General features: G+C 43.9%; 2 protein-coding genes across 25 annotated transcripts in view; one reads left to right on the forward strand and one right to left on the reverse strand.

The window, feature by feature from the left end:
- The window catches only part of LOC137863007 (protein FAM169B-like), a 262,188-nt gene that overhangs the window by 201,784 nt on the left and 45,879 nt on the right, over positions 1-14,525 (forward strand). For all 24 annotated transcript variants that reach the window (XR_011100644.1, XR_011100621.1, XR_011100624.1 and 21 more), the window contains 3 exons: positions 663-762; positions 10,161-10,212; positions 10,989-11,275. The gene's annotated coding sequence lies outside the window, so the exon portion shown is untranslated. The remainder of the gene's footprint in view (positions 1-662; positions 763-10,160; positions 10,213-10,988; positions 11,276-14,525) is intronic.
- ARRDC4 (arrestin domain containing 4) lies at positions 3,513-12,760 on the reverse strand. Its single transcript, XM_068695770.1, has 8 exons — positions 12,327-12,760; positions 10,630-10,696; positions 10,202-10,349; positions 8,690-8,792; positions 7,739-7,995; positions 7,009-7,171; positions 6,314-6,468; positions 3,513-6,162 (listed from the first exon to the last, which is right to left on the reverse strand). The coding sequence occupies exons 1-8, from the start codon at positions 12,676-12,678 to the stop codon at positions 6,106-6,108; spliced, it is 1,302 nt and encodes a 433-aa protein (XP_068551871.1). The 5' UTR covers positions 12,679-12,760; the 3' UTR covers positions 3,513-6,105.

The following is a 14,525-nucleotide window of genomic DNA, read 5'->3' on the forward strand; positions in this document are numbered from 1 at the left end:
TCATCCTGCCCTAACTCCTGTGTGCTGAGCAGGTCTGATCGCTGAGTTGCAGGTAATGGATCAGGCCAAGCTGCTGTAGGATCTCAGAGTGAGGGAGAGATGTGCTGACACCAAATGCCACTGCTGGGGCAAGTGGTACCCCTTGGACACAGCATGCAAGACTTCTTATGTCTGCGTGGATACTGAAGCCTCTGACACTTGTTTCCTCCCCCAGGACGCTGTAGTGTGAGACTGTCGGATCAGCAGATGCTTTTCCCTTTCTGCTCTCATTTACCACTCAGGACCACAGACTATTTTCCATTCTGTTTAGGCTAATGCATTGGTCACATCGTATTAAGATATATGATAAAAGCACTTCAGGGTTTAAATTATTTAAATGAAAATTTAACTTTTTGTCACTTGTGATCCCTTTTGTGCATTGATTAATCTAATTAGTTCAGCAGTAAGAATCACTTTCTTCTCACATTGTGGTCTGACCCGTTGGGACTGACCCAACCTGCTTCGAGACATGACATCAAATAGGACTGGCCTATATGTAACCCTGGGCTCTTTCTGGGTGTACAACAATCCTGTTTAAGATTGCAGTCAAAATATTATTTTCTTGACTATTCTTTGGTTCCCACTGACAGCTCGTATCTGTTCTTTCATTTTCCCTGAACCAGGGCTGAAGAAAGTGTGTTGGTGTTTCCCATAAGCTGAGGTCCCGCTGTTCATGACGTACAGTTGCTGCAAGTTCCGACTGGAAGATGCCTACGACAGAAGGTCAGGTTGTGAGTAAGGTTATATCTGATAAGTTGGTTTGTGAGAAGTCTCTGTTTCTATACATGCAAGATATGTTCCTCATTTTTTCCAAAAGCCTGTGTGTAAGTATCGCACAACTGGGTACCGAAATGCAGGCACACCCACCTTCTGTTCTCTCTGGAAGTCAGTGTCAAGCCTCTCTCTCTGTGCCCAATATCTGGTTTATTGGGAAACTGATGCTGTTCCAAGGCACTGTAAAATAGCGGAGAGTTTTTTATAGCCAAAACTATTTGACTGGGTTTAGCCTACGTGTCTGCATCCTGTCTGCGTACATTGTGTGTCACGTCTGATACCAAGTCTTGCCAGTAAAACTCCAGGCCCCAGGGGAGATCAGCTGTTTTTGGTGTTCAGGTTAAATCCCCTCCCAGAGGACTGCTCACTGCTTCACCAGTGTCCTCTGGCTGACACTGACAGCTTTTCCTTCCCATGCTTCCCCTATTTCCCCACTCCCACAGCCTCACAATGGACGGCTGTTTACCAGTTTCTCTGTCCCCCTTCTATTTCTATGACTAGAAATGCCCTTGTGTTGCTCTCCCCATCTCTGCGAGCGTACCAAGGCTTGCAGCTGAAACTTGCATTACAAGCAAAGTGCCAACGAGCAGCTTTGCTGGAGATGGGAGTAGGGAAAAGGTGTCCATGAGAGGGTTGGGGTGCTGAATACAGCTAAAAGCAAAGCAGAAAGGCTGGTTCAGTGCTTGGGTGATGCGTTGTATCAGGCTGTAGCATTTGCTGAGTGGTAAATACCTAAAAATCTGCCTTACAGGATGCTTACTTAGGTATCCAACCCTTAATCTGACCACAGTTGTTACTTGAAACCACAAATAACAAAAAAAAAACAACTGCCATCAATTGACAGAACAAATATCACGTGCATTTGTATAAAATCATTTTGGGCTTGTCTGCATGCATCCGATTATTTGTGGAAATCTAGTTTTAGGTGTCTGTCAAGCACCAGCACTTGCTCCTACTTTCACCTTGCATTTCGTGTTCTCCTCACCCTACAGGCAGCCAGATGGTTGGTTGTAAGCCAAAACTAAGAAGGATTTCCTCTTTTCTTTTGAAGGGATGGGTGCTCAGAGATTTATCAGTAATACAGTTGTACTTAATCAGATAGAGTCTGTCCTGTGTAACTAAGACAACCCACAGCATGTTGCTGGCATAAGCAGCTACTGTAGTGAAGTCCCACTCGAATTACCATTTTGCATTCCACGTCAAACTGCTTTTCATTTTTTGTCTTACTTTTGGTCAGTTGTCTTAAAAGGCCAGTAATGAAATGATGCTACAGTACAACTTCTGTGTAGTATATATTTTATATTAATCATGTTATAAAATGATGAACACTACATAATTTAGAGCAAGACTGTCATCCCACTATGCTACATATGTGTAAAATTTGAGTATTAGAAGCAAATGACCAGGCTCATCACAGACCTAATTAGTTCTTTAGAGAACCTACTTTACACGCTAGCCTGTACTATCCCTATTGATGTTAAGATATTATATAATCAGCTTTAGGAAAATGCAGCAGCCTGAAAGGCTCTTTTTATGTCCCTGTGCTCATTCACTGCCTCCAAAGAGAGCACTGAAAAGCAGCCCCATTTTACTGGGAAGCAGGCATGTCTGCTTATTTGGGTGGGATAGTAGAGCAATTGATTATCTTCAAATCAACTTGGGCTGGCAGCTGTGCTCTCCCCAGACTTCTTAATTGAGGTCTGTAATACAGACTTAACAGGAGGAGCTAGATGTTCTCTTTGGGTGTTCAAATTGGACAGTGAAGTAATGGAACATGCTATTTTAAGAGTTTGGAATATGCCCCAGTTCGGGAGTTAAGTGAGCTCTCTTTCTCTGTATGTGAAGTATGCGTTTCCATTCAAACAGCAGAAGTGCCTGAGCTGCAAGCATGAGCCTGCAGCATCTCCTCTACCCTTGTATGGAAGGGCACATCATTAACTGCCTGTTTAAGCACTAACCCTTTTAATAGATAATTGTAGTGTGGCAAGAGAAATAGTCCCCTATAAAACTTAGCAATGGATGAAGTGGAATTGCTGCTGTGAACTTAGTGCTATGTTAGTTTTGGTCTGGTGACCCTGAGTATCATCTTCCCCTAGAATTTTTGAAGGAGCAGTTCATTGTCTTCCCTCAGAAGTAGAAATAGGAAGAGAGTTGTTTTGTTGTTCAAACCCTTGGGAAGTAGGAACCTGTCAGTGATTTCATCATCTCATTTATGGCTTAGGTGTATTATACAGCAGATCAGTATCATTCAACGCAATTTGTCATCTTGTTTCCCCATGATAGGAGCTACTCCTTTAGTCAGTACTCTGGTTACACACTACTACATTCACGTTTTTTGTTTTGAAGATCCCTAAACTCCCTGAGTAAAGAGAATTTTCTCCAAAGGAAACAAAGTATCTACTAATAATACATGAGTTTTTCCTTTCAAAAACACCCCACTTACCCTTAATTATGCAGGATGCATGATGTAAGATGTACACTATTAGTAGTGTGTTATTGCATAACAGCTATGAGAGCAGGCCCTGTTTGAAAAGTTTGTTTCAGTTCCTGTTTGGTAAAGCAGTGACAGATGAAGGTAAAGTTTCTGGCTCAGAGAACTAAGAGACCTACATCTGTTCAAAGTTCCCAGAATTCAGGTAGCTCTAGGCAGCACAGCTATTTGTCTTATGGACACTGAAACCACACTGAGGAGCACCATGCAGGTTTTACACTTTTATTAACAAAAAAGAGCCCATAGGGCTCATACATTAGTACAAAATACAATCATGTTCCCGTATGTTAAAGTTTAACAGCATTTTTTTTCTTTTGTCTCTTTTCAACTGTTTCACAGTTAAGTTATCAAAACAAACCCCCTGCATATTGAACTGATTATTGTGCAAACAGTATTTATTTAAAGGACCAATTTCTGCACTAAGCCAAGTGTCAGAGAGCAGAATTTGATCTTGTTTTCAACACCCCTTTGAAGGACCATGTGTGCTTCCTAAGAAACACAGTTTTTTTTTTTAATTTTTTTTTTTGCAGCAAACAATCTAAGGCCACAGTTTATCTGCAAGTAATGAAAAACAACTCAAAAAAAAAAAAAAAAAGCACATCTTTACCCTTCATGCTTTTGTTTGCTTGACCATGTTTATACCAAACAACTAGCCAGGTAGCACACATCACCTATCAGGTATTAAAGTCAAAAAAAAAAAAAGCACCTAAATTTCTTTAAGCTAGTATTTTGAATTGTTAACATGCAAATTAATACACAGCCATAGTGTTTTTCAAGTAGCCATAATGGTATCTTTTTAAGGACATTATGCTTGTTCCCTGTTCCAGGTACTGTAAATCCCGCATTGATTATATGGACTTGCCATCACTTAAATAAAAAGGTCTAAGGAGCTATATCTTGAGACTTAGGTTGAGAAATACTCATTTTTAGAATGTCCTTTGTAAAACATGCACTCAACTTTTGGTTAAAGCTGCATTTGCTATAGATGACAATACTTAAATTTGCAAATGAAAAAAACTTAACTGCAGTTTAGAAATGTGAATCTCCACCAGCATGTCTTTTACACTGATGTAAAAGTGACTTGAGGTGAAGTGCTAGAAATTAAACAATGTGAGGAAGTCATACCAAAAGAAAACTAAAAATATATATCCATGTATGCCTGTAGAAAAAATTCCTGCTTCTTGAATGAAGACAGATTTCATAAAAAAAAAAAAAGCATTCAAGCTTTTTTAAACTGCAGTTATGGATGAAATGAAGGAAACTATTACTATTCTTGTAGTTATCTGAAAGTACAAGGTTTTAACCCCAAACCTTTCTGTAAGACACATGGAATAATTCTAACAGTTCAAGATTCCCTGTTGTATAAAGACTTGACTGTAAACATGCGTATTAAGAATGCTGTGTTTCTGCTCCTTTAAGTGATCTGTTCGTGGTGGATTACTTATTCCAACTGATGCTTGGCAGGAAGCAAACATTCTACTTTAAATGAAGGCAGCAAAGGGCCAAGTAAAATCATGTGCCTTCGTTCTTAGCAGCAGCAAACTCACTGTTCTAAGTGACCTGAGGAAGAAAACATTAGAATATTGCACCAAAACAAAATTAAACAGCATAAACAAACAAGGAAACAAAAAACAATATGGATAGCAAATGACCAGTGCAGCCCCTGACAACAGATCTATAGACAAAAATGCAGGAGTAATGAGAAGCACTGTGCCAGTATCAGAGGATTTTGTTCCCCTGATGTCTACTTCCACTTCAGTTATAAGCTATATCTATTCTGGGTATATTTATGCTTCTCCCTGTGCCTCCAATCTCATTCACTGACCACAGAAACCATTTAGGATCCCTTTTAGAATCTTGAAGCATGTTGGAGCTTTAACAAGACTTTTTTTGTCTCAGCTCTGAAAATAAGTGAATTTCCAAAACAGAGGTAGGTTTATAAAGGCTTCTGAATAAATTAAGTGTTGTCCATTTTGCTTAGTACACCTGTTGGCAGAAGGATCTTCCCTTGCCATGCTTCCCCTTATCATGCTATCCGTAGACGTTAAGATCAGAAAAAGAACTACACAGTAGAAGAGGCCAGAATAATTCCCTTAAGAAAACCCTTGAAAGAGCGCATAGTGCATTAGCTTGTATCAAAGTTCAGTTTTCTTTTTACAGATTGGTATCTTTCATTCAGTAAATGGTTGCCTTCTTAATATTGCATAACAGTTACTCTGTCATCCATGATATCCTTAGAATCAGTAGAAATGATGAAAAAATAACACTTCACAGTTAAAAGGGCAGGCTCTCATGAAACCAAGTTAAGCTAGAGTGAAGATTTTGCTCCACATTTTAGTAGCGTTCTGTTCTTGGATACAGATAGTGTGAAGCGGAAGCCCCTTGAACACTGGGGCATCATTTGGAAATATTTTCTTACCCTACATTCTGTTCTACTACAAAGTTCTCAACATCATAATTACTTGAATTCTTCCAGAGTATCGAAGTGTAAGTTCTTTTTCTCTTCAGAAGATCCTTATATTTCCACTGTGCACTTTACGCAGTACGTTCACTTTTTAGAACACATTCAGTATTTTCCAGTACTTCTTATGTACCCCAAGCATAATTGTTCCTACAGCATCCTTTGTGCAGACTAATCCAGAAGATTCTCTTCCATCACCAAACGTGCTCATACCTCCTTCTCCATTTTCTTTTGCCTTTTTTGTACACAACCTTCAGTTTTGAAAAAGAAAACTGTCTCCTTTTTAGTTGCACTGTCAGCTGAAGCAGCAGAAAGGTAAGACATTCATCACAAGTCCTCTTCAAAGCATGAATGAGACAGGCTGAACTTCTTCTACATCGGTTGGATGTGGATCAACCTACAGAGAGAATGTCAACAATTACTGCCTATGATTCTTGCATTTTGGTACATCTTTTTTTGGCCATCTGACAGTACACACACTTAAGATTCAGCAGGGGCTTTTCAAAAAGCTTTTTTTTTTGAAACCTTTTTGTTGTTTATTTTTTTACCTCTGAATAAAGAGGTGGAGGCTGAAACCGGAACTCTTGTATGTAAGCAAACACAGGACAACACAATTGTTCCTCACAGTCGATTGGTGGTGGATAAGCAGGAACATGTCTGGAAAACTCTTCCTCAGACACTACATCAGCATAATTTGGTGGTGCTGAAACACAAGAGATATTACAGTCTAATTTAGAAGTATTCACTCACAGCAAGACAGTATATGCATTACAGTTTCCAAGACTACAAGGTCCTGTTTATTAAACACTGTACACCGTCAAGTTGTATGAAGTGCACTATATTCATTAATATTCTATCTAGAACTTTCTTTTTAGTAATCATTAGTGATTCTGCAGACATACTACTCCATTTAGGGCTACTCCAGCAACAAACCTATACTGTATCAAGATACACTCAGTAAGTAACTTTAAGGTGCCTACTGCCGAAGTAGAATTCCCACCATCAGAGGTTGGTTATTTCAAGATTCAGTTGCAAGTCAGATAGAGGTGGAGACTTAAGGAAAGCTGGAGCAGGGCATCCTTACCAATACTTGTGGATTTTGAGTTAGATTTGTGTGCCTCACTTCTCCTGAGTCATAATTTTAACAGTCTACATCCTTTACTGATCTAGTCCTTGAACTGCCCCTATTATCTTTCTGTTGTAAACAGTACTATGCTGTCTTATGTGAAGTTCAATACGTTACCTTCAGGGTGTTCTGGTAGGGTTAACGCCAGCCAACTCATATCCACGCTAAACTGACTGGTCATGCTGGAGTTTCTGCTTGAAAAGCTAATACATGGAATAGTGCCAATCACCAGAGGCATTTCAATCATCAATTTCTTAGCACCAGGAATATGAATATAAACCTGTGTGACAACAAAAAACAGAATAGGAATAGACAGGATTAAACCACAATGAATTGATGTTCCTAGAAACTACCATACTGCCAATGCTGCAGGTTGTTTAAAAACTAGGAGTTTCCTCATCAGATATGTTTAACGAATACTCTGACAGCTTTCATTACTTTTTGACCGTTTCCTTCTTTCTACACCTTGTCTAAATGACATTAGGAAAAATACTGAACAGGCTCACAAAAGTATTTATGCATTTGACTGTCCTACCTTCCCATTTCTGACAAGAATGACCAGAAAATCCCACTCAGTTGGAAATATTCTCCCCCTAATATCCTCTGCAGGTATAGAACTAGAAAATGTTTCTGAGGAAGCAGCAGCTTATTTTCCCCATCATTCCTATCCTTCAGTTTCAGAGTCTCCTCAGTACCTTCAGTCTCTCTCCTGTATACAATATTTATTGTTGTTCCCAAATTCACAATGTAAAAGCTGCTCAGTAAGGAAGTTCTTCTCTCCCCAAATTAACGCAGTATTCAAGAGTTGCACAGGAGTTCCATATTTGCAATGAAAATGAATACTTACAGCTAATGAGTATTCTACTCGAATAATACAGCAGTCAAGGATAGAGGGGGACACAGGTGGGATTTTCAGAGTTTTCCCATTCCAGGTATCTGTACTCCCCGAGGCAATATGGTTTCCTCGCACATTGGCGACCATCTGACGGAAGCTTTTTGTCTTCCCGCTGGCCAGGTAAGTTTGTGTTTGGAAAATGGCAGCTTTAGGAACAATCAAGCGGGAAGAGCAATTCTCAATTTCTGCATAGATTGGTATGGCTTCCCCTTAAAAACAGAGAAAGTTCAATAAATAATTGGTATTTACCAGCTCTCCTTTGGGAATATCAAAGCATGTTATGCAGCACGTACATCATCCACAATGTTATGAGAACAATACTTGTTAGTTTCCTCAAGCTAGTTTCTTTGCAGAGTGGTATTCAGGCAGAATTATAGCCACCTACTACATTTTATGTATAAACAATGATTCATTCATTTTGAAACATTAAGCACAATGTGAACAAGCTATAAAAGCTTTAGTTGCAAATAAACGCACCAGTCTTCCTTTTATGTAGTGCTAACTCAATTCCAGAATATTTCATTTCCTCAAATCTATCTAATGTTATCAAGATGCCAAAGAAGCTGCTGAAGCTCATTCTTACAGAAGTGTAAACCTACACAAATGGGACATTAAAAATAAACTATATCCCCAGTTATGGTTTTACCCCATTAAAAGCATCTTGTTCTTCACATTCAGTGTACATGGCTTTTGCACAAGAAAGGACTTCCTTTCTCTTTATATTCATGAGGGGGGAGTGAGGGGTGGGGTGAGACAATTTTTCTTGGATGAATTCATACAGCTCTTTATTACCTCCTTAACAGAGCTATTCTTTTGACTATAAAGTGTCGCCTTTACAGAGATGAAAAATCCTATTAGATGTTTAATATTTACATCTTGAAGGGTGAAGACAACTCCTCTTACCATTACAGTATCCCTTCCTCTCAATTTTGGCACTCAGAGACACTGGCCCAGAGGTGAAAAACCAACAACCAACCATCTTCTCCTGACTTCTTAGAACAGGTGTCTATAAAATAGAGGAGTTGTTTTTTTTCATTTTATGGCATGAAATTATCAATTGCAGTTTAATATTAATGCATATCCATTATTGAAATTAATTCTGAAATCCACTTGGATTTGAATCTTTGTACTATGCAATGGAATTGGCATTTTGCCACCATTTAAAAAAGGAAACAAGTTTTAGCTATCTGAACACACAACTGTTTTTAAACAGCAGCTGGGATTCAAGATAGTTAAATGATTTACTGGGCACTGCCACCGAGTGACTGTAATCATGATGTCTCAAATTTGTGTAGTTTTGCACTTTTTTGGTGGTAGTCTGGTAATCCACAAAAACAGACACTTCCCACCAGATGACCCATTGCCCTCTCCTATGCAGTAACTCCTGGTCAACTCAACACCCTCTTTGCAGTAACTAGATGCACTGCCTTCACACTCGTAACGTGTTGCTGAATATAAGGACTACGTTCTGCTTACAGATGTCACTGCCAAAACACTTCCGTAAGTTCTAGATCTAGAGAGATTAAAATGTGAGCCAATAAAGAGGAAAAAAAAGAGTGCTCAAAACATCTAACTACGCTCACATCATGATGAAATGTTAAAATTATCCTAGCATTTTAAATAAAATAGAAATTACTTATTCATATTTAAATGAATAACCATTTAGATCCAGTTGCTATCATGAAAGTGCAAGGTATAATTTTATATTATTTTCATAATATGGGTTGAGATAAAAGAATCCAGCTCATTAGCTTCTATCTAGCCTATTTTCTCATTACTTAATGCCCGATCTTTCTTATTACTCTACAGTATTTCCAGTGATTATTAGAAGCTCAATGGTTTAATGTGGCCAAATCTGTCATAAGGAAATAACTGAAAAGATCTCTGAAGCAGCTGCATGCACACACTTCATGTTAGAAAACGACATGCAAAATGGAAGGATACGTAACATAATGGCCAGAGCATAAATGACAGGCTGGGCATGATTAATACTCTGCTATAATTACTGTTCCTCAACCTACTATTATTGAAGAGTTTAGGACACTGCAGCCCTATGAATGTAGTTACTCTTACCAGAGCAACTACTTCACACTCGTGCATTATTATTATTAAGCCTTATTTATGCATTTGAAGCCTGCATAACTTTTTGGCAAGAGCACCTAAGCCAGCAGGGTTGTAATCAATGGTATTAAAAAAAAAAAAAAAAGCCACTTTGTTTGCTATTCACACAACCTAAGATCATCTATTTATAGAGAAAAGCTTAGGGAGCTTATATGCATTCAGAAGTCAGAAAATGACACTCCGGAGTAACATGAAAATGGCTAGATGGCTGGGTGGTAACTGTTCATTTTAAAATTAGTTTTAATTTTTGCAGGTGGCCTTAAGGTAGGAAGGAGGAACAGAGGACCTGCTTACCAATAAAGCTGGTGAGTTGACGTCGATATGGCTAATGACCTGAAGCTCTGTCTGTACGCTTTGATCAGGTGCTGCAGGTCTTTCCAGAATTGCTTTCACGTAGTACTGAATACTGCCATACTTCCCAGTGAAAGAGGTCACCAGAGGCCTGAAACAAGCAGTCATAAAACCATTCCCATCAGTTTGTAACTCAGTTGCAAACATGAACAGTTCCTGTATATGTGTTTACCAATTTACTTCTTGTACTTTTAAGGCCTTAGGGAAACTGTAACAAACAAGGCCAACCTACATGGTGGTTGATTAAGACAAACATATAAAGCTGAACTATCGGGTTGATATTAAGAAGCTTGAGTCAAATTACACTGAGTTGATGTTCCACAACAAGCAGTGTCCAGCACAATCCCTTCAGGTTGCATTATTCAACTTACTCTTGTGGGAGTTGAAAGCTGAAGGGAAATTCATGTCTTCCATCTGAAAGAACTAAACTTTCCTCACCTGTAGAATAAAAACCAATAGTATATTTTAGTTATTCCAGAAATAGAACAAAGCAGAGGCTTTTATAAATTATTTATGACTGAAAGCACCCAGATGCAAGGAACCAGAAGAAGCTTTTACTGATCCCAGTGGGTTCTGGATGGGAGCCCACATTTTATTTATTCTGTGGTGTGATTTCAATGAAAAAAAATCAAGGAAGCACTGAGACCTTGAGTTTCAGTTCAGGATGCTGGCCAATTTCTAATCCAAAATGGCTTCTGGAAAGCACTGAGTTTCTTTTCTTTTGTAACAGGACTGCGATAAAGGAAGTGATTTAGAGAAGTGATTGTCCCTCTGTACTCAGCACTGGTGAGACCGCACCTTGAGTACTATGTTCAGTACTCGTTGTGGGCACCCCGCTACAAGGAAGATACTGGTTTGCTGGGAAGCATTTGAGAAGAGCAGTGAAACTGGAGAAGGGACTGGAGAACAAGACATACAAGGAACGGCTGCTGGAACTGGGGCTGCTGGGTCTGAAGAGGAGGCGGAGGGGAGACTTCATCGCTCTCTACAACCACCTGAACAGGAGGTTACAGCAAGGTGGGTGTTGGTCTCTTTTCTCAGGCAACATGTGAAAGGAGATGAGGAAATTGCCTCAAGTTGTGCCAGGATAGGTTTAAATTGGGTATTATGATGAATTTCTTCAGAGAAAGGTCAGTCAGGCATTGGAATCAGCTGCCCAGGGAAGCAATAGGGTCGCCACCCCTAACAGTATTTAAGAGAAGCACGGATTTGGCACCTAGGGACGTGGCTTAGCTGGGGACTTGGTCGTGCCAGGTTGATGGCTGTACTTGATGATCTTTAGGGTCTTTTCCAACTGAAATGATCCTGTAATTCTCTGACAGCAGCTGATCTACTTATTCAATAACAATTAAGCTACCTTCTGTACTAAAAAGCTGCAGTTTAAGGCCAGCGTTACTATTATTATTACTAATCTCAGTGCATTCTTAGAGGGCCTACTGTAGTGGAGATTTAAGGCCTAATAGTTACTTCTCCTACAGGTAAACTTGGGAAGTATTTCACCCTTACATGATGAAATGCCATTTCCCTTTAGTTCTCCAGTACTGCCCTAACGCTGCAGCATTTGTGTGATGGTTAAAGGTGCTTCTCTTAAGTCACTCCAAAAGCAAGCTGGCTGCTTGCGGAGCCTTTCACTGGTGACTTCAGGTGCTGAACACTCAGGTGCCTGAGGTAATTCGTGAAGAGGTAACCCACGCACCAAACCCAGTGAGAACTGCAGGCTGTGTTTCTGAACCTGTGGCTCACGGTGCAGCAGTTCCTGCAGAACGGCTCAGGCTGGAGGGGGGCCTCCAACCCCATCTGGCTCCAAACCCTACCAGGGCAGGGCCACCACCCTCTGGCTGGGGGCCTCGTGAAGTCCTTACCCACCACAGGGTCTGTGCAGCCTGTGCCGGCGCCTCCCCACCCTCCGCAGGCAGCATTTCCCCTAACCCCTACCCCAAATCTCTCCCTTTTCGCTCACCCCCCCCTACCCCACCCCCCCCCCTCGCCTCCCCAGCCCCCCGGGGGCCGCTCCCCGCAGCTCCGCTCCCCCCCCAGCCCCCTCCCCGCTGCCCCCTCTCCCCCTCACCTCCGCGCGGCTCCCTCAGCAGGCTCTGCCGGACATCCAGGTACCGCACCTCCGCCTCCCTCCGCGGTCCCACCGGCCCCGCCGCCGCCCCGCCGGCTCCCCCCGGGGCCGCTCCTCCTCCTCCTGCTGCCGCCGCCTCACCCCACGCCACCCGGGCCCTTCCCGCGGCTTCGAGGCGCAGCCCTCGGAGCGGCAGCGGCCCCGCCAGCTCCAGCAGCACCCGGCCGCGCACCGTGTCCCCGCTGCAGTAACCGCCCGGCCGCGCCTCGTCCTGCAGCACCAGGGCCAGCGCCCGCACCGCCCCGCTGCTGCCGCCGCCACCACCGCCGGGCCCGCTCCCGGCCGCCGCCATCTTGGCGCCCCGGCTCCCCCCCGGGCAGGCCGCGGCCGCCGCCGTCGGTGCCTTTAAAACCCGCCCGGCACCGCCGGAGCCCTCAGCGCCCGGCCCCGCCCCTCCCCTCCCGGCCGCCTCCCATTGGTCGCCCCGCGGCTCCCCCGCCTCGCCGCTCGCTCGCCCCCCGCTTGGTGGCGGCGGAGGGGGCCCCGCGTCACGCGGCGTGATCGCCGCCCTCCAGCCAATGGGGTAGGGGGAGGAGGCGCGTGGACAGCGCGGCGATTGGCGGGGAGCTTGCGGGGTGGCCAATGGAAGGGCGAGGCCGCCACGTGCGCGGCCCGTGGGTAAACAGGAGGGGAGGGGCCGGGCCGCGGGGAGGGGAGGGGCGGGGGCGGGGGCGGGGTGGGGGCTCCTGGGCGGGAAGGGCGGGGTGTGGGGTGAGGGAGGGGATGGGGATGGGGATTGGGATTAGGATTGGGATGGGGATGGGGATGGGGATTGGGATTGGGATTGGGGATGGGGATTTTGGGGGCTGAGGGTTAGGGGCTGGAGGCTGGGGGTCAGAAGCTGGAGCCCTGAGGGGGGCACAGGGCCATGGCGGGGCTCCGTCCTGTCAGCAGGGCCGGGGCAGGCGCTGCCGTCAGGCGCAGGGGCGATGGGACTGACAGAAAGCGGAAACTGAGGTAAAGTCGGGCGGGGCGGTGCCCCCCGGTTTGCCTCAGGGAGACCGTGCCCGGCCCTTGTTCCCCTGCCCGATCCCCTCCCTCACCGGCTGGGCCTCGAGCCTTCGGGCCGTGAGGTGGCTGCACAGGGCCGCGTGCCGCTAGGCCTCAGCAGCGCGGCCAAAGCCTTTCCCTACAGACTCTGCACTTCATACTTGTCAAGCCTACCCACATGCATAAAGTAAGGCCGGTTAGTCCCAACTCTGAGCTTTACACATTTAGGAGAGCCCCCAGCACCTGTAGGCTGAGCGACACCACGATCTGTGTCTGCAGGGTGATAAGGGCCGTGTGCTCAGAGCCATGGGCACCTGCTGCGCCTCACAGCACCACGCACGTGCCTGCACCGGCGGGTTACTGCAGTTAATTGAGTTTAGGAAGCGCCACGCTGGGTCATCGCCTGAGTCTGCAGCAGGGCCTCTCCCTGAAGGTGTGTGTGGGGAAGGACCTGCGGCGTTCCCCTCGCTGGCAGGAGGCATTGCCCTGCCCGAGTCACCCGCGTGCCCGACGCTGCCAGCAGCTGCTGCTTCCTGCATTTTTCCATCCCTCACGAGCACTGGAAAGGAGCAGCCTGGTGCTTCCCCGCTGACTCAGGTAATTACCGGAATTAGTAAAAAATGGCTTCTGCACTCAGAGCCTCGGCTTCTAACTAACTGACGTGATGACCTTGGGGTTCCTCAGGATTCGTGGCATGCCTTTGTGATATCCTGTCCCCTGAAACCTACACTCACGTTCAGAATTACTTCTGAGAGGAAGAACTTGGCCTTGCTGAGGGCCACATAGGCCTTTGGAACACCTTTCATTGGCTACGTGTGAACGCACAGCTTGGTGTTAATCAGTAATAACGTGGGGACAAGTAACATGATTCCAGATGGGCTGAATTCAGAGTTTATCTGGATTGTTGGCCACAGGCTCCCCTGCTCATGGTGAAGAATTATGTAACTAAAGAAAAAAATGCTGTGATGATTTCGTTGAGTATTTGAACAATTTTTGGATGTTCAAGTTCCTTTGTGCTTTTTGAATTAGTTTTCACAGAAACTAACAAATATTTTTATCATATTTGGGAACAGAGGTCTATTAAAGTGTTTCTATCTTTGTTTTTTTTTTTTTTTTTTTAGTTAATCAAACTAACAGTGCTTGATTGTC

Source organism: Anas acuta, chromosome 12 (assembly GCF_963932015.1).
Source record: "Anas acuta chromosome 12, bAnaAcu1.1, whole genome shotgun sequence".
In the NCBI taxonomy this organism is placed as follows: Eukaryota; Metazoa; Chordata; class Aves; order Anseriformes; family Anatidae; genus Anas; species Anas acuta.